General features: G+C 38.0%; 1 protein-coding gene across 1 annotated transcript in view; it reads left to right on the forward strand.

Annotated features, from left to right (window-relative positions):
* The first annotated feature begins 228 nt into the window (after positions 1-228).
* The window catches only part of tes (testis derived transcript (3 LIM domains)), a 35,060-nt gene continuing 9,793 nt past the window's right edge, over positions 229-25,495 (forward strand). Inside the window, exons 1-2 of the mRNA XM_028814486.2 lie at positions 229-411; positions 13,932-14,017. Of these exons, the coding sequence (XP_028670319.1) occupies positions 385-411; positions 13,932-14,017 (113 nt within the window). The 5' untranslated portion in view covers positions 229-384. The remainder of the gene's footprint in view (positions 412-13,931; positions 14,018-25,495) is intronic.

Raw genomic sequence — 25,495 nt, forward strand, 5'->3', positions numbered from 1 at the left:
CTTCTAGTGAGCATACCGATGTATTTAAGGTCACTACTGCGGAACCGACCGAATCAATGACACGATTACAGTAAATGAGACCTTCACACCGACGCTGTATAAGGCGAATTGTGAGCCCAACGAGTAACTATTTCACTCCAATTGGTGAAAGCTCAAACCTCCTCCGAGCACCGATTGGCTAACTCCAGCTGTATCCTTCGGTTTCATTGAGTCTAGACGGAGAGGTTTTAAAAGGCGGAAGTGTCTATCATGATACATCTGAATGCGCAAACACTGGAGAGAATACTGTAGTAGTACAAAGCTGCCCCATTGCTCGAGGTTTGCGTTTTCTTCGTCGGTCCATCCAGGACGATTCATTATACACGGTGTTAATCAGCCTTGATCATGGAATTGGAAAAAGAAGCAAAAAAGGTAAACTTGTAATATTATTTAACTAGAGCTAAAGAATGAGAAATATTTTTTGTAAGTTGTTTAACCGTGTCTTCTAGCCAAATAGTTAAAACAATAAGGAAAGAAGACTTTTAATATGAAATACCATACTTTTCTGTATATACCAGTGTCCACGTTGAGGAATGCACTTAGGTCTTGAACCTTTAAACCTCCAAAAACACATGTCTTAAAGGAAAAAATAAAAGAAAATTCTGAAGACTGTTAAGTAACGAAAGTGGACTTTTTGAGTTGCAAACCGTAAAGGCATGGGCGTTGTCTGTGAGTCAAGTTCAGCTTATCTTTAATTAAATACAGCCTTTTCCGTTTTCTTTTATATGTTTATCTTTCAGGTTTATTTTATATTTTCCAGAGCCTTTGTCATTTATAGCATAGCATTCCATTTCATAAAGTGGTAAATGCGTTTTCTGTTTTTTACACGGTACTTTCGCCATACTTTTATCTTGATGTGTCGGCCAAATTTACAGTGATTAAGAGATTTGGATTCGAGTCCTATCCTGATCGTTTTCTTTGTGGGCTTCTTGCCTCATTATCGTGTAGGTTTTCAACGTGCGTTTCGATTTTCGCTTCATCACAAAAGACCTGACAAAACCGAGCGAAAGTGCAAGGTTTATTCCTTATTTGCACCTCTTGCCATCTCCCCAGGAACTTGAATATTGGGGATTAAGTAGATGAGGATGAAGGGTCCATGGTGCCGGAGTAGGTTTTCTCAGTTTTGGTAAATTCTGCCAAGTGTATATACAGTATGTTGGAGTGCGTTTATTGTTTAACATTTGTCATAGATAATTAGTGACTACCTCGATTTATCCTGTCAATCGTGGAAGTTGTCTGTACACAAAACCCGTTTCCCCCCAATCCCAAGTCCCAGTCATTATGCATGTTGAGGAGGCTCACCACAAAAGACTGGGACTGGGCAACAAAAAGTTGCAACTGGTAATATTCACTCTTAAACTTGCACTTTACAGTCAAGTAAAAAGAATCGCCTCCATAACGCAACTTGAACGAATAAAAGCTGTTTTTAATACAGTTGATAAGATGCATACACACCCAAACAAGCCAAGAAAGTGCCTCTAAAGGGCTTCAGTGGAATGTTTGTCATGATTTTTATTTAGATTTTATAGTGTCATTTAATTGGAATAGACTGAAAAACCTTGTTGTGATCACCTCTGCTCCTTAAAATGGATTAAACAGAATTGAGAATTACTGTTATTTCAGTGAAGCAAATCATGAAGTTTTTCTTGGGGAGCTTTCCTATCTCTTCTGCCGATCAAAATACATTACAGGTGATACAACTCCTATTTTATAAAAACCTAATCTTGAGTTTTCTGTCATAGTTTCATTTTTCTTTTCATTTGCTTGTGTGAAGAATACACTTTTATTACAGTTAGTTTCAGTGAGTCAAAGCAGCGTGTGGACTGAATGTGTAACTTTGTGGTTTCAAATTAAGCTCCTTAGCTACCAGTCCATAACTGCATAGTTCATCCAATCTTGATAGGCTGTATCAAGCTGTGCCAAGTCACATACGATATATTGAATGTAGGAAACATTTTACATGTACACTTGTTAGAAAACAAAAAACTATTAAAATATCCAATAAATATCCAATAGTATGTTATACGATGCTGTCAAATAAGAACACTGTATAAAGTTCAAAGCTAATATGAGAATTGGTTGAACAGCACATAAGGAGTATGTTGGAGAAGACTTTTAGTGTAGAAGCTGCACAGGAGATGTGGTCAGATATGAGTATATCTCCTGTAAAAGAGGAATCTGCAGGAGTGTGTCACAGAAACAGTGTTGTATATGAAGTTGCCTTTTTCAAATAAAAATACAACCCAGATGTTTTTGATAGTTTGAGATTTTTGTTGCAGCTGTGAACATATCAGCTGTACAGAATGCTTTGTGATGTGGAGCATATTAGACTTGGAGACGCTTAACTGAAGTTTGAGATTGGTCATTTATGCAGAGCTGTCAGTGTAGAGGCCAAGAGTTCAAAGGAAGGAAATGAGAAGAGAGTTTTGTGCCATCAGTATTGCAATGATAGTAAGTAACTCTCCTTTTAACTGTCCTTATTGCAATATATTATTAGAAAATTGCTCTACACTCAGATTTTATTTTATCGCAAAGACATGTTTACTTTATTACAGAAATATTTTAAAGGCAAATGTTACCTACTCCTCTGACATTAGAGCGGTACAAAAATAAGACAAAGCTGCCCTCAAAAGGCAATTAGCAGAATATTTTTTGTGAAAAAGTTAAATGTAGTGTTTATCCCTCACTCTGTCCTTGCTTTGCAGTTAAATGCCCCCTCATACTACTGCTAGATTATTTCAAAGCTTATAAGTATTATTACTTATTTCTATATCAAATTATTGATTGTTCAGAAAAAATTGATTATTGTTGGGGGGAAAGTATTAAAATGTGTACCTTCCAGTCATGCATTCTGTGCCCACATTTTTATTCACCTTCATCAGAAGCACTAAACTGGTGTATAATGTTTGACTTTGTTAATAATACTAATAATATTTTTACCTGTCACCTCTGTCTAAGGAGGCATACAAAATCAAGATACTGTACAACTGTTTGCTTACATACACTTTTTGAAGCACAGACTAGGCTTGGGATCACATTGCAAACAAAGTATCTGGCAATCTTTTTTTTAAAGTCCAACTCTGCACCTGTAGCCTCTAGGTCTTTGTTGAAATCATTACATGTAAATGGGTCTCATTTGGGAGGACACAAAAGTGGATGCAGAGGTGTAAGTCATATTGGGGGGAAAAAAGGCATCTCAGTTTCTCTTTGTGAATTTGGGAAAAGAAAGAGTGGAAAACTAATAGTTACCTGTTAAATAAGCCTAAAGTATGTCATCACATTTGATCAGATAACCAATCATGGGAAAATACATGACATTTGATCAGTTGGTACAAAAAAACATGTTATCCCAGGTCACTCCTTCAGGTGAAGATTTTTTTGGGGCAATGAATGATACCTTCTTCAGTGGCATGTCGACTGGGTGGATGACCGGAGTGTCCTAGGAAGCTTGTTTTATTTCTTATTTTTCTACTTTATCATCATCTTTTCCACTCTTGTAGGTTCAATTTGTCTGAACTAGGTTCTCCATAAGTTCAGTCCTGTACCTTCTTCCCAGTCAAACCCTTTTTCTTCATGCCATGCTTTGCTCTCAGAATGGCAGGATGAAATTAAATTTTTTAATAGTGAATTTTGAAATAAATATATGACTTGCATACAAATAATGAACAAAGTGGTTTAACCAGTATTCAAGTGTAGCAGTCAGAGAATGCAGACATTTAAATCACGGCCGGGACACAAGTCACTTGTATTGTAAAAATGACTTTTTTGCTTTCCTTTCCATATGGCTGTTTGCCTCCAACAGTCACCCACCAAAACACAGCATCTTATCACATCTGTATTTATTTGGAGAGTAGATTTCTTAACGAAAAGGAGTACCTGTGCACTCCGAGTTTGCCACTGTGATGTAAAAGCAGATTAGATTTGAGACTGAAAGATTAATATGCTCTAAAGGAATCAGATGTTTCTGGATATTTCATATGTGCTTCAGTGTCCTCAATGTAATGCTGTCATCTGCACCAAAAATTGAGACATTGGAGTAATTTGCATAAATTTAATAGAAATAAACATAAAAATATAATGGCATATGTTTGTGTTACGGATAGATGGGACAAAGATACATCTCTACCAATGCAATGGTAAGGTGAAACACTGGCTATATTTTTTACTGTATTAACATTTTATAGATTTAGGTTGATTAATCTGTATATTTAGGTTGCATTTTTCCACAATTCTAAAAATAATTGGTGTGTACTATGCTAAATGAGCTGCGAACCAAGGCCTTTCTGAAATGTAATGTTACAGAAACAAACTAGAGAACAAGATAAAGCTAAAAGCCAAATGTGACATCATTTTATACACATCTTGCTGAAATATTTTGGTTAGTGATAGCGAGTGAGAAGGGGCATGTTTGAAATTGTATCCTTTTTGACAAATTTTGTAAATAACATCTGACATATTAAAAAGAGGAACCAACCACACCCAACAGCTGCAATGTTAAAGTTTTATCATCTGAGTGCTGTTTTGCTGGAAGACATGGTCCCACTCTGCCCTTGGATCTTTTCCTTAAACCAAACCACTTGGCTGCAGCTGAAGAGGCATGATCTCGGCAACAAACAAATTTACCCTTGTTCCTGTTATACCAGGCAGTCTCGTACAAATGTACAAGTGTTTGTTTTGTCCTCTGTTACCTATATTGATGTGTCTACCCGTGTTTTGGGATAGCATTAGGCTGCGACATAAAATAACTTATTTTTCGGAGAGTAGTTGTGAATTTCCCCTTGGGATTAATAAAGTATCTATCTATCTATCTAGTCTTTCAAATGCAGATGATGAATATACTGGCATGGCTTGGCTGTGTATGGTCACCAAGGTATACAGTGATGCTTTTTCCAGCTTAGGAAGCTTAGCTTTATCATATTACCTGCTTAAAGCACACTGCCGACATACCCAGTTTTCAACAGGTAATATTGAAACTGCAGAATTTTAGGCTGGCAAAATGAGTCTTCTGATTTAAATCCAACTGAACATTCATTTCACCTGCTAAAGCAAAAAATAAAAAAAATGCTTTATCCAAAACTTGGTAAAGCATCTAGAAAGAACAAGCCATTTGTCTTTTGATATCAACCAGGAACAAAAGTGGTAATTATTGTGTTGACACGATCAGCAACCAAGTAATACATTTTATTCAGTAATTTAAGTTGCTTTGTCCCAGTATTTTCTTTTACCTGTAATGAATGGGTAGAGTACAAAAAATGTGTTGTTCTAAAAAGTTGAATGTTGTGCATATACATTAAGCACAAAAGACATTCTAGGTTCATTTTTTCATATAAAATCCAAATTGCTTATATATAGTGCATTGGGAAATTATTCACAGCGAATCACTTTTTCCACATTTTGTTATGTTACAGCCTTATTCCAAAATGGATTAAATTCATTTTTTTCCTCAGAATTCTACACACAACACCCCATAATGACAACGTGAAAAAAGTTTACTTGAGGTTTTTGCAAATTTATTAAAAATAAAAAAACTGAGAAATCACATGTACATAAGTATTCACAGCCTTTGCTCAATACTTTGTCGATGCATCTTTGGCAGCAATTACAGCCTCAAGTCTTTTTGAATATGATGCCACAAGCTTGGCACACCTGTCCTTGGCCAGTTTCTTTCTCATGGTCTGAGTCCTTCAGGTGGCAAACTCCAGGAGGGCTGCCATGTGCCTTATACTAAAGAGTGGCTTCCGTCTGGCCACTCTACCATACAGGACTGATTGGTGGATTGTTGCAGAGATGGTTGTCCTTCTGGAAGGTTCTCTTCTCTCCACAGAGGACCTCTGGAGCTCTGACAGAGTGACCATCGGGTTCTTGGTCACCTCCCTGACTAAGGCCCTTCTCCCCTGATCGCTCTGTTTAGATGGCCGGCCAGCTCTAGGAAGAGTCCTGGTGGTTACAAACTTCTTCCACTTACAGATGATGGAGGCCACTGTGCTCATTGGGACCTTCAAAGCGGCAGAAATGTTTCTGTAACCTTCCCCAGATTTTTGCCTCTAGAAAATCCCCTCTCAGAGGTCTGCAGACAATTCCTTTGACTTCATGCTTGGTTTGTGCTCTGACATGAACTGTCAACTGTGGGACCTTATATAGACAGGTGTGTGCCTTTCCAAATCCTGTCCAATCAACTGAATTTACCACAGGTGGACGCCAATTAAGCTGGAGAAACATCTCAAGGATGATCAGGGGATACAGGATGCACCTGAGCTCAATTTTGAGCTTCATGGCAAAGGCTGTGAATACTTATGTGATTTCTCAGTTTTTTCATTTTTAATAAATTTAGCAAAAACCTCAAGTAAACTTTTTTCACGTTGTCATTATGGGGTGTTGTGTGTAGAATTCTGAGGAAAAAAATGAATTTAATCCATTTTGGAATAAGGCTGTAACATAACAAAATGTGGAAAAAGTGATGTGCTGTGAATACTTTCCGGATGCACTGTATACAGTATGGGGAAGAATAAACATTTTTACTTCATTATTTAAATACTTGCATAGATTACTGTACATTTCAAAATATGTATCATTTTAATTTGTACTTTTATTTTCAAAAAGAGGGTGGTATGGTGGTATAGTGATTACTGATGCCGAAGAACTCTAGAAGACTGGATTTGGCTGCCAGCCTGGTCAATGTCACCTTGTGTCTGTCCATTGTGAAAGTGGCTTGGGGTTTCTGTGGTGAAGTTAAGCTGTCTTTTGGGACAGTTTTTGGCTCTGGTGTTTCTGTTGCATGTCTGAATACATTTAGCTTCTTTACAAAAAATCAGTGAAATTCTGAATTATGTATACAGTATCTGGCATTTGATTGTACTTAAGGTGCTTTCCAACCATTAAATATTAAAAAATGTTCACAATTAAGTAACCAATGCGTTAAAACATTTATTTTTAGCTAGTTTTCCTAAAAAGGACTTGTTTGTTTTTCAATTAAATAGTCTTGGATTTAAGATCTTATTAAAAGTGAAAAAATATGCTAATTTGTTTTGTTTTGATTTCAGACTTTACATATACAAAACCTAAATTGTCAGTAAGAGCATGTAGACTTCTGATATTCTCTGTATGTTTAAAATGATAAATATAGAAAAGTTCTCAGACACAAACATAGTTGGTTTATGCCTAGACTGACATACAGGCACTTAATAATGTTTGATTTGTGCAGATGCATGTGTGTATTATAGGAAAACCAGACTGTTAACTCAGCAGATCTTTGACCAATTTAGGAAATCATAAAGCCAAAGACACCACCATCTGTTAGTGTAAGCATGCTAAACTGTAGTGTAGTATAGTAATGTGAACTGTTTTGAAAGTCTGAAAGTTGATCAGATAACAGGTTAACATTGTGAAGTCATCCGGGAGGGGCTCAGAGTAGAGCTGCTGCTCCTCCGCATCGAGAGGAGTCAGATGAGGTGGCTCGGGCATCTGATCAGGATGCCTCCTGGACGCCTCCCTGGTGAGGTGTTCCAGGCACGTCCAACCAGGAGGAGGCCCCGGGGAAGACCCAGGACACGCTGGAGGGACTATGTCTCTCGACTGGCCTGGGAACGCCTTGGGATTCTCCCGGAAGAGCTAGAAGAAGTGGCCGGGTAGAGGGAAGTCTGGGCATCTCTGCTCAAGCTGCTGCCCCCGCGACCCGACCTCGGATAAGTGGGAGACAATGGATGGATGGATGGATGTATTGATGAAGATAGATGGCCATGAGTAGTGCCAAGTAGATCTTTTTTTCTCTTCCTTGAATGCACAAGTATATTTGTTTCTCCCCGCCTGTCACTCTTTAACATCTTTGCCTCTACTCCAAATTTATGTATAGTCTCTGTTCAGCATAGAAGTTCTGACTTTTCTTTCTCAAGAAAGTATTAGATGTGTCAAACACAGCTGTTACTGTAACTTAAAAGTGGCTTCCTCCAGATGTAGATCACTCTGCTCACATTTTGTTTAAAACATTGGGAAGTATACAGATCCAGCCTGTGTATCATCCTGATTCTCCTCATTGCTCTGAATTCACTATGATGAACAGTGTTAAATCTGCATAAAAAATACAAAATAGCTTTGAATTCATCTTGAAAAAAATACCATCACCTACTGTATTTATGGGATGCCTTTGAAGGAGTCATCCTTAGTTTTTCCTTTCACTGAGGTGCAGGGAAGCTGAAGTTATGCAGGGTCATTGAGTTTACACTGTAGTGTCAAATTACCCAATAATGCTGTGAAATATATTGTTATACCATATTATATGCAGACTGTCAGAGCATAGCAGTGGGTATGAGAGTAAGCAGGAAGACTGCAGCTTTGCTACTGTAAGCACTTGCACATTTAGTGCAAGTTTAATTTGACTTAAAGTGAATTGCAGAGAATTAGTATTAATATACAGTTAAAATAAACCTTGATTTCTTTAATTTTTACTCAATGTATCCTGTAACTTCATTCTGAATATATTTTACCTAAAAATCATATTCTCTTGGCTTGATAATTGATTGGAGTTAACATGAGATGGCATATGTGCTGCCATCTCATGAACGTATGTGCATAGCTATTAAATCTTTTTTGGCAGCTTATATTTTTAGTATTTTCTGAAAATTACATATAAAGGCCATTTTTAAAGCTAGAAGTTTCTTTTGGATAAGAACTTCAACAATTAATGTTTTTTTTAAATCTTAAAATATATTCTTTACTGTTTTCCATCTAAGTTTCATTAGTTATAATAGTGGTGGACCTGTCTTAATTTTTTTTTTTTTATTATTATTTTGTGATCAACATAAAATGAACATTTCATGCAGAAATTTCTTGTCTATTATTATCACCCACTTGATATCCTTTGTTAATTTTGTTGTTAATGTTGTTGGTATTTATTTTTTAACTTTGAGAGTGGAGAGAAAAAAGGGCTCTTTTAAGAGGTTTTTTTTTTCATTGCCAGCTTTGATGAAAACATTTTTTTTTCCCAATCAAAGCCTTCAAACACTGTTATTTTCCCTTATCCTGCTTTCTATGAGCCTTTCTCTTCACTTTGTCTCCCATTTGTTTTAAATTAAAGTGGCAATCATTCACAGAAAATTGCCCCTGCTGGAAATTTAGAATCTGATTTCACATTATATCAGAAGTCATTCATTCATTTCTCCATGGATTCATCCATCCATTTTTCAGCCTGCTTAAAATCCATTTTTCTGGGTTAGCTGGAGGTTGGAGTCTGCTGAAAAAGTCACAAAGAAGGAATCAACCCTGGATGGGATACCTGTTTGCTGTAGGGCACATTCACACTCACTCATACTGGACCATTTGAGAGTTATCAAGTCAACCTAATCATCTCTAGGACGTGGAACTTAAAAACCCATGCTAGCTCAACACTGATGCTCACATGAGTTTCCTGAAACTGCAAAGATAGTTTAAAATGTCACACTGTGAATGCACATAATCCAGTATATGGTATATAACTGGGTAGTCCTTTCCCAAGTTTATTTCTGCATTTAATTCCTCATATTAAAAACAAATTGTAATGCCAACATAATATATTGCCTTGCCTTGCCTCTCCATGTACCTTTCCAGAAACTCTGTTTCTTTTAGTATGAGCATATTTTTCAGGTTGTGGTAAAAATACAACTACTTTCCTTCAGTAAATGTTTATCTTGGTTACCTTGCCATATCCTAATTTTGACTTTTCTGTTTTTATTGGTTTTACGTTTCTTTGGTTACTCTGAGTGCCAATATTTGCTTTGTTTTAAGTCTTGATTGTTCAATTTTCAGGCGATCATCATCAATATGAAAAGAAAAAAAAATATCTGCAGGATGGAAAGTCCTTCTATATTTTTTAATCCTAATAATTCTTAGTTTAGTAAAGTGCTAATAATGTTTGCCCATGAAAGCATAGAAAAGGTAGCAAAAAGAGAAACAAGCTAGCTAACAACCAAACTATATTCTATTTAGTACATTTTAAATGAAAAACTACCTTGTTATTTACTGCCATTATTTTAATGAGGGAGGACCGGAGTACAGGTGCTGGTCATAAAATTAGAATATCATGAAAAAGTTGATTTATTTCAGTAATTCCATTCAAAAAGTGAAACTTGTATATTAGATTCATTCATTACACACAGACTGATGTTTAATCAAATGTTTATTTCTTTTAATGTTGATGATTATAACTGACAACTAATGAAAGTCCCAAATTTAGTATCTCGGAAAATTAGAATATTGTGAAAAGGTTCAATATTGAAAACACCTGGTGCCACACTCTAATCAGCTAATTAACTCAAAACACCTGCAAAAGCCTTTAAATGGTCTCTCAGTATAGTTCTGTAGGCTACACAATCATGGGGAAGACTGCTGACTTGACAGTTGTCCAAAAGACGACCATTGACACCTTGCACAAGGAGGGCAAGACACAAAAGGTCATTGCTAAAGAGGCTGGCTGTTCACAGAGCTCTGTGTCCAAGCACATTAATAGAGAGGCGAAATGAAGGACAAGATGTGGTAGACAAAAGTGTACAAGCAATAGGGATAACCGCACCCTGGAGAAGATTGTGAAACAAAACCCATTCAAAAATGTGGGACAGATTCACAAAGAGTGGACTGCAGCTGGAGTCAGTGCTTCAAGAACCACCACGCACAGACATATGCAACACATGGGTTTCAGCTGTCGCATTCCTTGTGTCAAGCCACTCTTGAACAAGAGACAGCGTCAGAAGCGTCTCGCCTTTGGACTGCTGCCGAGTGGTCCAAAGTTATGTTCTCTGATGAAAGTAAATTTTGCATTTCCTTTGGAAAGCAAGGTCCCAGAGTCTGGAGGAAGAGAGGAGTGGCACAGAATCCACGTTGCTTGAGGTCCAGTGTAAAGTTTCCACAGTCAGTGATGGTTTGGGGTGCCATGTCATCTGCTGGTGTTGGTCCATTGTGTTTTCTGAGGTCCAAGGTCAACGCAGCCGTCTACCAGGAAGTTTTAGAGCACTTCATGCTTCTTGCTGCTGACGAACTTTATGGAGATGCAGATTTCATTTTCCAACGGGACCTGGCACCTGCACACAGTGCCAAAGCTACCAGTACCTGGTTTAAGGACCATGGCATCCCTGTTTCTTGATTGGCCAGCAAACTCGCCTGACCTTAACCCCATAGAAAATCTATGGGGTATTGTGAAGAGGAAGATGCAATACGCCAGACCCAACAATTCAGAAGAGCTGAAGGCCACTATCAGAGCAACATGGGCTCTCATAATACCTGAGCAGTGCCACAGACTGATCGACTCCATGCCACGCCGCATTGCTGCAGTAATCCAGGCCAAAGGAGCCCCAACTAAATATTGAGTGCTGTACATGCTCATACTTTTCATGTTCATACCTTTCAGTTGGCCAACATTTCTAAAAATCCTTTTTTTGCATTGGTCTTAATTGATATTCTAATTTTCCAAGATACTGAATTTGGGACTTTCATTAGTTGTCAGTTATAATCATCAACATTAAAAGAAATAAACATTTGAAATACATCAGTCTGTGTGTAATGAATGAATCTAATATACAAGTTTCACATTTTGAATGGAATTACTGAAATAAATCAACTTTGTCATGATATTCTAATTTTATGACCAGCACCTGTATTTATGCCAGTATCCTTAAATATCTATGCCAGTATATATCCTGCACAGTCAATTTTTTTTTTACTTTAAATATAATTCACCATGTCAATAACTTATTACTAATTATTACAGTATCATATAAACAGTGAGATTGACAACAATATACAATATGTGGTAGTAGTAATATTTTTATTGCTACAAAAATATTTATTTCATTAGCTTATTTTACTAATTAAGAACAGTCTCATGGGAGAGGTTGTCCTTATTTTCCTTACTTCAGGTTTGAGTTCAATAGTACAGTACGTGAAATTTTGTTAAATCAGTTTATCGAATTACTAAGTGCTGCTGGAGAATTCCATAACATCGGTTTATCAGAAAAATATATATTTTTCACATTGTTAGGTGGTAGAGGATTCAAATACTCTGCATCTTTGATAGTAGTAATTTACACTTTTCTTGGAATGTTTATTAACATCTAATCACATTTAACCAAAATAATATTTATAACTAGTATTTCCTTCTTTAACCATTTTTCTTTTTCCTCCCATTTTAATACAAGATGACAAACAAGAGCTCATTCTGGCATTACCTGGCACAAAGCAGGATGCTAGTTTATCACTGGTTGTGTGCACATTCAACCTCACAAATGGTCTCCATTTGTTTTCCAACCCGCTGAATCCGAACTACTGTGAATCTGAGCTGTTTGTTATTGTTTTCTTACATTGCATGGTTTCAGTTGCTCTTCCTACTCCAGTATAATGCCTGTGCTTGAACCTTTCGGGTTTGAGTAGCTTTTCTTTTAGAGTATTACATTATTATTGGTATTATGCATATACCTAAATAAAAATTACGCTTAATATAGAATTTCACTAAATCTTTTCTCCAAAAAAATAGATTTACCACATTGAGTAATTTTGTAGTTAAACATTCCCATGTAGTACATTCAATTCACCAATATTTTTTCCCACTTCTTGGTATTCTTATCTGCACTATAAGTTTGTTTACATAATGCAGATTTACATTATTTTGGTGAATGTTTGAGTACTATCTTCACTGCTCTCTTTACTTATCACATGATATGTCAAAAGAAATCCAAGATAGAAGTTGTTAAAGAAGGTAGAAATTGCATTCAGGGTTTGATAGCTTTTTTTTTTTTTTTTTTTCTGGTTTTTGGTTATTTATTAGTTTGCTGATCAAAACTAAACTGGTCATTTTTCAAGACCAGTGAGGTCACTGTGCCTGAATTTAGTGCATTAAGAGCATCTTATCAACAGCTTTTAGGTACATGTATTAAGATATCATGTGTAACTTTTACCTTTCCCAACAAAAAGAGGAAAGGTCATACCATAATTATTAGCATTTATGTAACATTTAAAGTGATCTGTTTTTTGCATTTCCATAAATGGTTGTTGGTTGAAGTTATGTTTTGTATTTCTGACATTAATATGGCTTTCACAACTGGCCCTAATCCCATACTTTAACAACTTCACATCATTAAACACTTTGGTGACCTATCATGATAGCATACTGCTTCATTAATATTTAGATTTTATATTATTATTTTCAGTCAGTCTTATGTTTCTGAATTCTAATGCAGCCTTATTACATTAAGCAAGCCTATTGCTGTAAGTCATTGAGAGATACATATTAAATGCTTAGTCATTATTTATAGATGATTTAAAAATGTAAACATATTTTCACAGTACAAATATTGTAGGTGCACTAAAAATCACTTTAGTGGGTCCCTTGCCAAGCATTCTGTCTTCTGTTTCCTAAGAAATACAGCACATTGCCTTATAAGGAAGAACATTTCCATAAGCATTTCCATTTGCACCACATTCCTTAAGAATGTCTTGTTGTATTTAAACATTAAGACATATGTATATATAATGTACATATGTAACTGCCCTCCTAACCTTTTCCTGTATTAAAAGAGTGCAATAGCTACACTGTATTGCTTCCTGTTCACGGCACAGTGATCTTTGCAGAACACTACTACTACTGTGTTCTCCTCCTGTCTTTTTAAAAAAAATTTTTATAACACTTTTGTACTGTGTCCTTAAATATGCTTTCTATTGCATATTTAAGGACACTTAAAGCATACATGTTTAACACATGTACAACTCCTTCAGAGTGTTCTTTTAAATGCAAAAAGGTTTTGAAAAATTTGTGCTCTTTATCTGTGCTTCTAGAATAAGCTGCAAAAATTGCATTTTTATGGTAATTAAAAAGCAGAGCTTATTATCTTCATTGCTTTTTATAACTTGCATTTTTGTTTACTTTGTCTTCTCAGTTGACCCTAGGCCATGAAATAGGATCTGGAGCTGCATGTTTAAAGTGCAAAGACAAATGTGAAGGCTTTGAATTGCACTTTTGGAGGTTTGTATTATTTACAATTGTTCTGGTATGCTCTTTTGTGCATCAATTTGAAAGTACTTTTTCATTTGAATGCAATATGTTTTTATAATTTGACAGTGAGCATGGTCAAAAAACATCTGTTGTATTCTCCAAAATATCAATTTGAAACATCCTGCCATAGTATGTTAATCATAAAATATGAGCAGCACTATTGTGAAATACTGAGTGAGACACATACCATCATCTGAAAAGTAGTAAGGAATTCAAAATAAAATGTAGTGTTTTAAGCTTGCTTAAGTAATTACTTGCTGAAGTAGATGTTACGAGTTTAATTGGGTAATGTCACAGCATGTGAATAAAACTGACACTTTTCTTGACCTTTAATCCCTTTTTACCTAGTTTTTTATGTTATGACTATGGCCAGTTCAGATAATAATACACACAAAGTCGGGCCGCCTTGTCTGCTTCCTCCCGACACCAGCTCCTCGACTGTTGGAAGGCAGCCCCTTTTATACTTCCCCGGATATGCTCCAGGTGCACCTTGATGAACTTCTGCTGGCACTTCCTGGTGTGGCTAAAGTGCCGCATGAACACCCGGAAACACTCCGGGTGGCCCTGGAATTCCTTCCACCAGCACTTCCTGGTGTGGTGGAAGTGCTGGTTTCCAGGGCTCTAGGATCCAGTAAACGCCCCCTGGCAGATGTCCCGTGACCCCCATAGCAACCAGGGCGGCTGTCCTGTCATGGCCCAGGGGAGGTATAATATCTCTCTTGGTCCTTTCAGGCGTCCCAGCTGGGAATGGCACCCAGCCAGCCGTTACAATATACACTTACATACAAGACTTGGTTCCAAAATAGCTGAAATTTTTACTTGCGTAGTCTAGGAAATCCACTTTATGCTGTAAATTGTCATTGTCATTCCTGTACGAGCATTTTGAGAGAATGTACTTGAAACCTGCTGTTCCTGACATGATACTAGTTTATTTGATACAGTTGGGAAACTCCTTTAGCTATACTGATGATTAATAATTTCCTTAGCGTGTGATTTGAATTTAAGGAAGCATTTGAAAAGTAAAATATAGGTAAGACTAATACAGCAATAAATGTATTCCATCCATCCATCCATTACCCAACCCGCTATATCCGAACTACAGGGTCATGGGGGATCTGCTGGAGCCAATCCCAGCCAACACAGGGAGCAAGGCAGGAAACAAACCCTGGGCAGGGTGCCAGCCCACTGCAGCAATAAATGTAAATGTATTGCTTTGTATAAATATTTTGCAATGTTTATACTCTGTGTGTGTGAATATATAATATCTACTGTGTTATATAACTGAGTAAACTTTGTTTTTAATCTAGTTTTCAGAGAATTATATACATTAACGCTGCAAAGGCCTGTTGAACACTCATAATGGGGCACCATCTTAGGAGAACTGGACTGCTATGAACTGTATTGATTTTCCTTATAGCAAAACAAACGTTTATTAAAATGCTTACCACCACCACCACCACATTCAATACAAACTAATTCCACACAGACCCACCACCACTGAATTTTCAAACACCTTGAGCATTGGCACAAAAATAAATCTTATTTTATAGAAGACTAGGGGGCTTTGCCCCCTGCTCGCTTCGCTTGCCAACCCTCTTGTTTGGTTTTCCGGATACACACTTTTAAGATTTTTTTTCTTTGAATTGCTGCTATTTCATTAGTTTCACTTTTATTTCAGAACTTCTGTAAAAACAATATTTGTAATCTTGCGAGTCCCAATATGCTGAATCTTTTTAATGAGGTCAGGATAGGTTTCTCTGTTTGGAATTTCAGCACAGACAAAATGATTGACATCATCAGCAGTTAATAATTTCATTTTACAAAGTAAAAAAGTAAGTAGAGTTCTGCATTGGTCTCCTGTCTGTAAAGTCGTGCTATTTTCCTCTCAGTTCCAAAAGTACATGGGGTTACTAAGGTGATACCCCAGCTTTTGTCTAGGTTTTTGTACAAGGGCTAGACAGAACGTTTTTGACTCCTGGGGTAAATTTAGCTTTTTAAATAAGCAGACAGATAAATATATATACATGAACAAAGTAACCAATAAATGCATGTGCGGTAAACTCCGTTTTTGAAATTCTCAAGATTCTTTATTTGTCACATGCATAGTTATACAGGACAACACGCAGTGAAATGCATCCTGATCTACTTATCAAAAACTGCAAAGTTAGAAGAATATCAGTTAGATTAACAAAAAGTCATAGATTGAAAGATAACAGTATAGTAGAACATAATAAATATGTAAAATTATGTGAATAAAGTAGAATTAAGTGTTAAGGTGCAATAGTGTAGTAATTATTCTGCAAAACCAAAGTTAGAGTGGTGCATAGTTAAATGAGGCAGTTTGTTTGTTTGCGCTACTGTGATCTTTACTTTCTTTAATATTTTCTATTTGTCCTACTTTCATATCCTTTAACTTTCTCCACATGTGTAAAGCGCAATTTTTTTAAATTTTTTTTTTTGAGCCTTTCTAATTTCACTAGTTTCATAATCTCTAACCTGCTCTGCATGTGTTTAGCGGCAATGTTTGTAAACATCATTATGAAGTTCTACTTTGTCATTTTACTCAGTCTTTTAATTCTGAGCCGTACAGTACAATACATCGAACAGAATAAATCCTCAATGCAGTATAAAAATAAAGGAGACCTTATTCATCAAGCTGCCTCCCCTATTTTGCCATTCCACATCTGAAATAGCGCTAATCCGATGAAAGGACCCCTCATTCCCACGTCCCCATTCATCAGGGATGACTTTACCTTAGGCAGGCAACCTACAATTTAAAGAGATTATTTTCTTGTGAATTGTTACATATGCATTATTTTCACTTTTACTTTAAAAACTTTTGTAAAAACAATACTTGTTTCTTTATTTCCTGCCCCGTGCAAGGATACATCTTTCTTCCCGGACGTATAATACTGCTCGTGTTGTGAAGGGTGTTGCGGCTGAACGTACGCTAACGATATGCCTTTGGATCATTTACTGTCTTTTTGCTGCTTGCTAGCTGCCTCTTCTGCCTGTCGCATGTCGTTGTTTTAAGAGCTCTAAACACACGATGCTTGCCTGCCAAAAGCAATCCAACAACTGCTAGCATAGAAGTCTGTTGACTTGTTTTAAATGATGGCTCACTGCCTGGTCTCGCGTGACGTTGTAAAAGCAATGCCTATCTTTATTTCTGGCCGCAGGCGTGGCTGAATTCTTTCTTGCAGGATGTATAACGCTGCTCGCGTTCGGTTGGGGTAGCTGCTGTCGCAGCTTTCTCCACATGTGTATAGTGCCGTTTTTTTTTTTTTTTTTTTTTTTTAGCCTTTCTAATTTCACTGGTTTCATAGTCTCTAATCTGCTCTGCATGTCTTTAGCGTCAACGTTTATAAACGTCTTTATGAAGTTCCATTTTCTTTTACTCATAGTCTTTTAATTCTGAGCCGGATAGGATGTGCTTTTTTTCAATTCCACTAGTTCCGGGCTGATAATTAATTTCCTTATTTTCTGAATTTGCACCTCGATTATTCTTTTTTGCTCTTTTTTTTCTGTCCAACGCATTTGAGTCTCTTTTCACCGCGCCCGATTGGACGTGCTTTTTTTTTTTTTTTCATTTCACTTGTTCCGGGCTGATCATCACGTTCCTTATTTTCTAAATTTGCACCTAGAGTATTGTTTTTCTTTTCAGCATTTTTTTCTCTCCATCGCTTTTGGGTTTCTTTTCTCCGTGCTTTTCTTTCTTCTTCGTTTAATCGTCGACATTTTATTTCTACCCTATTCATTTCATTTCTACCGTATTGACCTTATACTCTGCACTGAGAGTCCTGGAGCTGTGTGTGCTGTGTGACTGCCTTTACACTACTGATTTGTTTTTTTTTTTTTTGTTTTTTTGATATTGCTTGTAAGTAGGGTGTGTCTTGCAAGACTCTCGTTCTATGTTCCCATGAGACACACCGTGGCAGGTCTCTTTCGTCTCGCGGGTCTTTAAATTATCTTTCGAGAAGATCACGTATCGTAGACTATCAGGACAGGGGACAGGATTTCTTTTTATAATAGAGAGATATTTTAAAGCTATGATAAACTTTAAAGCAAAACAGAAAGAACCCCATATTGATGAAGAACATGGAATTGGCAGATAATGTTGGACCAATACAGTGCATGTGCTTCGTGCACTGATTTCACATTGGGAAATCACTATCTAGATTGACTTGATTTTCCCTGCTCCACACCTTGGAAATGTAAAGCTTTGGCCACTTCATTTAGTGCTCAAAGTTGGCTCCTCTGTGATGTGTTTGGAGTGAGTAAATCTGTTTTTACTCCTATGTTCCAAATATCTTGGCCATACTTTTTGGTGTACAATAAACTAAGAACAGAAGGAGCACAGATGCACACAGATCAACAAAAATATATGACTGCCTCGGAACAAAAGTGCAGCTATTTTTGTTGTTAGTAAATGCCCTCCATTAAATTTTGAGAGCCTGTTCCATTCTGGGCACTTTATTGTGCAAGCCCCCTTCTACAGTCACACTATTGTGTGCTGGCTTTCCTTAGTTTTCTAGACCGGTTCTGCATACTTGTTTTGCTTTTGTAATGCACACCACGTCTAGCTTCTAATATATGAAACCCAAAATGCTGCCTAGCTAGAAACTCTTGGTGATTCACCACTTGGCAAGAGATGCTAGATGTGAATATCATTGTGTACTAGTTTTTTAAAGTGGAAATAAAAACATTTTTTTATTATTATTTATTTTTTAACTATTGATCAGGTAATTCTACATAATGTGCACGTCTGCATCCTTCTTAGTATTTTACTGCTCTGTATTTTATGTGCAGCATGTTCAGACAAGTAACATTATCCATCCATCCATTTTCCAACCCGCTGAATCCGAACACAGGGTCACGGGGGTCTGCTGGAGCCAATCCCAGCCAACACAGGGCACAAGGCAGGGAACCAATCCCGGGCAGGGTGCCAACCCACCGCAGGACACACACAAACACACCCACACACCAAGCACACATTAGGGCCAATTTAGAATCGCCAATCCACCTAACCTGCATGTCTTTGGACTGTGGGAGGAAACCGGAGCGCCCGGAGGAAACCCACGCAGACACGGGGAGAACATGCAAACTCTACGCAGGGAGGACCCGGGAAGTGAACCCGGGTCCCCAGATCTCTCAACTGCGAGGCAGCAGCGCTACCCACTGCGCCACCGTGCCGCCCCAAGTAACATTATTCAGGAATGAAATCATTTTTGAAACTTTTTAAAGTTATACATCATTGACAAAAATAGCTTTGAGTGGCAAATTCCTTTACATCTATGCATCATTATTTTTTAGTATGGAGCAATGGTTTATTCTATGGCCTTATACGGTATTTTAACAGAACAGTATAAAATTGATTAATAAATTGATCTTCTCTGTTTGTAATGTTAAAAAATGAAAGGGATTGTATATTATATAGGCATATTTTACAGATTTTTTGTTTGTTTAATGACCTGGTGCTATTTTAGTCATAATATAAGTCAAATCTATTCCTAGGCAGAACTGGTAATTATGTGGCAGTTTGTTGCCAAATAATCTCATATTAACATACTGTACAAGTTATCACAACAAATTCTCTTTGACCAAACTTGTTAGTACTAAACCCTTACTCAATTGTCTTTTATCAATAGTAAAAAAAAAAAAAATTGTAATTGTCATTTGTCATAAAATTCTGTTCTTCCATTTTCATGTCGTTTTCTTAGCTTGCTAAACCTTAAGCATTGGTAAGATTTAAGAATGTAATTATGAGTTTTATATGAAATAACATTTGATAATTGATTCTAGTGCTTTTAACCTTTTGTTGATAAGGTTAAAATTATTGATAAATGACAACCTGTGTAAGCAAGCTGCCTGGAATTTGAAACAAGCCAGACAGCCCTCAAATACCAGACATTTGTTGTTCTTTTCACCCACTTTAAAATCATCCCACAAAATGTGCAGTTTAACCAGTACCCTGTGTAAACTTTAAAATGCAAATCTTTAAGGTAGACTTTTGTTTAAACATCTCTTCATCAAAGCAAAAGCAAGGGGGGAAAAAAACAGCTTGGGATCCAAGCAATCCAGCTGCCAAAAAAAAAATTCGTAGTCTTTTTTTTGTCTTTCTTGAAATATCTAAGACTTCTTTAGCAGCATTACAAGTGTATTCTCACGGAGGATCATTTAAGCTTCACAATTATCATATAGAGAGGAAATCCTAGCCTCAGGTTGCATTATTTCAAACAAAAAAGAGAACATAGTTAAATAAACCCAGAGGACCTGAATGATTTTGTGCAATTTGATCTTTTTTTTTTTTTTTTTTTTGTGGGGCATTTTAGTGCAATGAGTAGCACTGAAAATAAAATGAGCAGTAAACCAAAGGAACATAGAGGTAGTTAGATGTAAAAAGATGTTGTTGTTGTTGTTATATGGGACTAAAGAGTTCCATCCAAATTTAAAAATAAGGACAATACAGCACCATTCTTGTTGTTTTGCTCATTCCATCTATTCGACTTATATTTGTGAGGTGCCTGCTAGTCTAGCACCTTCAGTACAAGGTTGCTGAATTTGAAAAGGGGCAAGATAGCTTGCATTTTAATAAAATATTTGAAAAACTTGTTTAGATGCCCATTAGACTGATAGTTCCACTCAGTATGTGGTGAGGCAGAAGCCTGCACTACAGAGAGTGACAGGTGGGTCACAGTCAGGAATAATCACAATATAAGAGGACAAAGCCATTCCCAAAGTTACAGATGTACACATTTTCTGGACCTTGTAGAGCTGGGCTGCAAGTTTGATAACTTTAAAGCAGTATGCTCCAACAGGTCACCTCTAAACCAGTTTCTAGCAAGAGTGAAGTATTGATAGCAGGGGACTCAGGTTTGTTCTAGCAATAAGGAGTCTTTTGTGGTGTATTGCCTTCCAGGCACATATATATGAGACCTCCCAGGGTATGTGGAAAGGACAATAACCAGAGCTGGATCCCTTTGTTATTGTCTAGATGGTCCTAACTAAGGTTCTGTTTTTTACCACATTTTATCCCAGCAATTATTAAGGTTTAACAAATTGGTCAGATCTTGGTTTAGGATTGATGAATTTAGGTTCAGGACATATTGGGCAGCCTTTTGAAACAGATGGAGCTTGTACCATCAGAATGAGCTCAGTTTGAACCAGAAGGGCAAGAATGTATTGGGAAGGCATATGAATAGGTTAGTTGAAAAGTGTTTAAACTAATAATTCCATGGGGGGAGTTGCATGAATTTGAGTACAGGCCAGGTTCATGTAAGGGAGGAAACCGTAATAATAAAATAGGTAAATTTGAAATCTAGGCTAAATCCTAGAGGTGGCAGTTAGTAAAATTAATGTTATTTAGAAAAAATCAAGTGTTTTGAGGAGGGAGTGATCATTTACATAATTTACATGAGAATTGGCTTCAAAGTGGAGATAATGTCTCACCTTACATGGCTTTTTATCATTGGGCATATCAGATTTGCAGTTGCTGATCTTGTCACTGCACCAAAATACACAAAATGTCAGATTACACATCTGAAAATTGCTGGGCATGCTTACTCTGCTGACTGGGTTAAGACTTTTCAGTACAGCTGTTCTTGACTCTTTTCCTGACTGGTGGAACTGGTGCTGTGCTGTACAATGGGATAGCTGCTAGGAGTTCAGCAGCAATCTGCAGTCTTATTTTTTTTGTCTTTTTTCCATTTTGTCATGGCACTTAAATCCTGAGGCATCAGGCACCTGACAGAGTTGGCACTATACAATCATTGTGTGAAGAGTTAATGGCTATGAGGGTTTAGCCGTAACCCCATTTTTCTTTTTTTTTTTTCTGTTTTAATATATGAAACATCATAAAGATACAAGATTTCTCTTCTATTTGCAAGGTGCAAAGCATTCTTCAGTATGCATTCATTGGTTGTCCGCTCTTCTGCCAACCTGCATACACAGTCTGAGGAAAATCAAACCCGTGTGATTTTATACTAGCCTTTTGCAGACTAGTAGATCTCAGTCATTAGGTGTGTCACATTAGGTGATTGTCTTCATGGGTGCGCCGGCAATTGCCCCTATCTAAACTACGACTGAAAATTTCTGCAATAGTTCTCTAATGACTACGATTTAGGCATTAATGAGTGTACAGTAGATTCAAAAAGAATTTAAACCCTTTCACTTTCTGAATAGTTGGTGTTGTAGATTTAATTTTAAATTGATAAATTTAAGAATATTGAACATAAGAGAAGACTATTCTGCCCATCAGGCTTGTTTAGCTAATAGCTAAGCTGTCCTAGTATCTCATCCAGTACTTTTTAAAGGCTATCAAGGCTTCTGCTACACTCACATATCTCAGAAATGTGTTTCAGATTCTCACAACTCTCTCTCACATCAGTGGCAGCATACAGTATCTTTGTGAAGTGTAGAAAAAAAGCTGCCATAGGGAATTAGAATATAACATTATAAAATTATGTGACTCATTTCAGTTGTTACTTCTGTAGACAACTAGAAAATAAAGCAGCGATTTACATCTGAGCCTCAACATTCAATGTCAATAATGGGTGTTTGACGATGACTTTCCCAGGTGAATCCACTCCTTTCTGGCAGTGAAGGGTGTCACACTGCTGTAGAGTAAGACAAATGGGATATCAAATTGAATAGGTAGTCTCATTTTAAAATGGCTGAATCTGAAAACAGTGGTTTGCTTTTTGCTTTTTTACCTTTTAAAGCAACATGGATGCACTGCACACTGATATGTGTGTAACTGCAAGAGACAGATGAATAGTCTATTTTTTGACTAGTAAAATGGATGTATTTGGTAGGTTAATGCTTTCTGTATCACCTGTGGACTTGTGAACCCAAATACTCCATTGTAAACTGCAGGAACAGACAAGATATTTTGCAATTGTGTTTAAAAAAAACACTATTTTAACCCGCAACTTAATATACTGTATCCCATGATTGTTTTGAAATAACTTGAAAAATATCAAACTTATCCTTTAGCTTTGCAGATGACAGCATACTAGACAGAATGTCTGAAACTATAGACTAAGCAAAATCATTAAAAATGGACCTGGACAGAATTAAGACTTGAGTAGATTTTAATGTAAATAAAAATAAAATATTGTACAAAACAAGTAAAAGCCTTGCATATCAAATGTGTGGGGGTGTCTAATAGGATGTAATATATAAGGAATAAATATATATATTTATATTCCTCCACTTCACAATACTCCAATAAATCACAATACACAATCGATAAACAATCCTCCGCTCCCAGCAGCTCAGTCACCTTTTCTCCCAAATCAGCTCCCTGATGGGATATCCCATAGTCCTTTTAAAGTCCTTGACCCGGAAGTGTTTCTGTCCCTCAGTCCATGTGACTATATAACACTTCCGGGTCAGGTGAAACCTCCTTTCTTCAGCCCGGAAGTACGTCCTAGTCACAGGGACAGAGGAAATGACATACTCCTGGGTTATATGGAAAATACAAGTCCTTGAGCCTCCCTGAACGTCCACTGGCGGCCCCCATGGTATCCAGGAGGGCTGTGATGAAAGACTCCAAGTTCCATGATGCCTTGCTGGAATTCGGGGCCCCTCCATGTTGCAGGGATGGCTCCATCTGGCGGCTTGAGGGTATTGGCCAGAATAAGCTGCCGGCTATATTCCACAATACTTCCCCCTCAGCGAAGAACCATGGTTCAAAGCGTCCAGCCCCGCGAGGGACGTCTTCCTCCAGAAGGAGCTTCTGGTCGGACCTTGGCTATTTTCTGAAAAGTATTCCCTGGAGAACCTAGGGGGAACATTATACCAGTGAGAAACTTTTATCTCCTGTTCTTCAAGGACAATTTCGCCAAATGTGGCCCAGCCGGCGGTATTCGTAACACTGCCTCCGTCGTTCTGCTATTCTCCCTCTGCGGAACTGGAAACAGTCTGGATACTCTGGCTCCGCCCATTTTCCCACTGAGTAGGGTTCCACAGCTGCCTCTGAGCTCTCAGCTCCCTTTTCTATTTTATAATGAGTCCCCCGTTTCTCTTTTGGGATCTCCTTTTTAATCTGGAGCTTGTCCACAGTTTGGGTCTCTCTATGGGTATGAGAAAGCCCCTTTACTGTTTGAATCCCCTTTGATTTATAAATGACCGGTGGAGGCGTCTCCAGAACCGCATCACTCTGGGAGACAGCACTATTCAGCTGCTCCAGCTCGATCGATCCTTCCCCTGCCACTCGGTCATTATACCCACGTCTTTTGTAGGGCTCGAGGTTACTTGGCACCCGCTACTAATATCGGGCCAGTTTCACTCTGTGTCCCTTTATTATGTACGGTATGGGTCTCACTTACCTGTACCACCGAATTAATTAATACGGGACGCTCTCAGCCACACCTGCCGTACTCATCTACCTTATTTAAAGGCGCTTCGGCCGCTGCTCCCAGCTCCTCCACGATCTTCTTTATTGTTCACACAATCTGTAAGAAACTGTGCACGGGCTGAAGTAATTTCTCCAGCTCATGCACGTTCATATTTTTTAAATCGGCCGAAGGCAGGCTCGAGTCATCATTAGCCCTACCTTCCGGCCTGGAGCCAATGAGCACGCCCGCTTCTGGCACGTTCTTGGTTGGGCTGCGCACAGGTGTCTGGGAATTGGAGTTCTTCTTGGAGGCCCGCGGTGCGGCCTTTGGCTGACTGCGATCCGCCTTTCTCAATTTATTGGCGGACCGACCAGTCATTTCCCGGACCTCCTTACCTTTTTGTGGGGTGAGTGGTACTTCGCTCACCTCCCCCTTCCCCTTCGGAAAGCCCAAGTCCGTTTTCTTTTGGGTGAAGTCGTCTGCAGTACACGGACCTTCTCCTTCCCAGATTCCTCCGGGGCAGGTCACGTGTTCCTTGCCGGTACCTGACATGCGGAAGTCCTTCTTTTTACTCGTCTGCTTGAACAAGAGTGCACCACCGTCTTTGGAAGTTTCTCCTGCCTCCCGCAGAGCCTCCGGATGACCTTTTCCAAGGTAGGTGCACGGGACAAAATGTGTTATTTTAAAGATGTTATCGATTTCGCTCCCGGCACATATCTTGTAGCAGTCGTCTTCTTCCGGAAGCTTCTCCCGGCATGCGTAGTTGCTCCGTGGCTCATCCAGAGCGTCGGCTTTGACGAACGTAGGACCTCCGCTTGGGTTGCCGTTCTGCTTAACCTTCTTTTTCCCCCATGACGGACTTGGTAAATGTGGGTTGTGGCGATTTGTTTCTGCGTGTCGTGCCGCTGTCGTCTTGGGGTTTTCTGTCCACAGAAATTTTTCCCAGGTCCTCTGCCAAACCGACGGCCAGAGAATCCTGCTGGCTACGCCACTGTGACAGGGGCGCTGTCGTCCCCTTGAACCCTCAGACCACTCGTCAGACACCAGATAAAAGTCCAAATAATTAATATTTATTATAATAATAATCTGCACAAAGCACCCTCCACTC

Source organism: Erpetoichthys calabaricus, chromosome 1 (genome assembly GCF_900747795.2).
Source record: "Erpetoichthys calabaricus chromosome 1, fErpCal1.3, whole genome shotgun sequence".
Classification (NCBI taxonomy): Eukaryota; Metazoa; Chordata; class Cladistia; order Polypteriformes; family Polypteridae; genus Erpetoichthys; species Erpetoichthys calabaricus.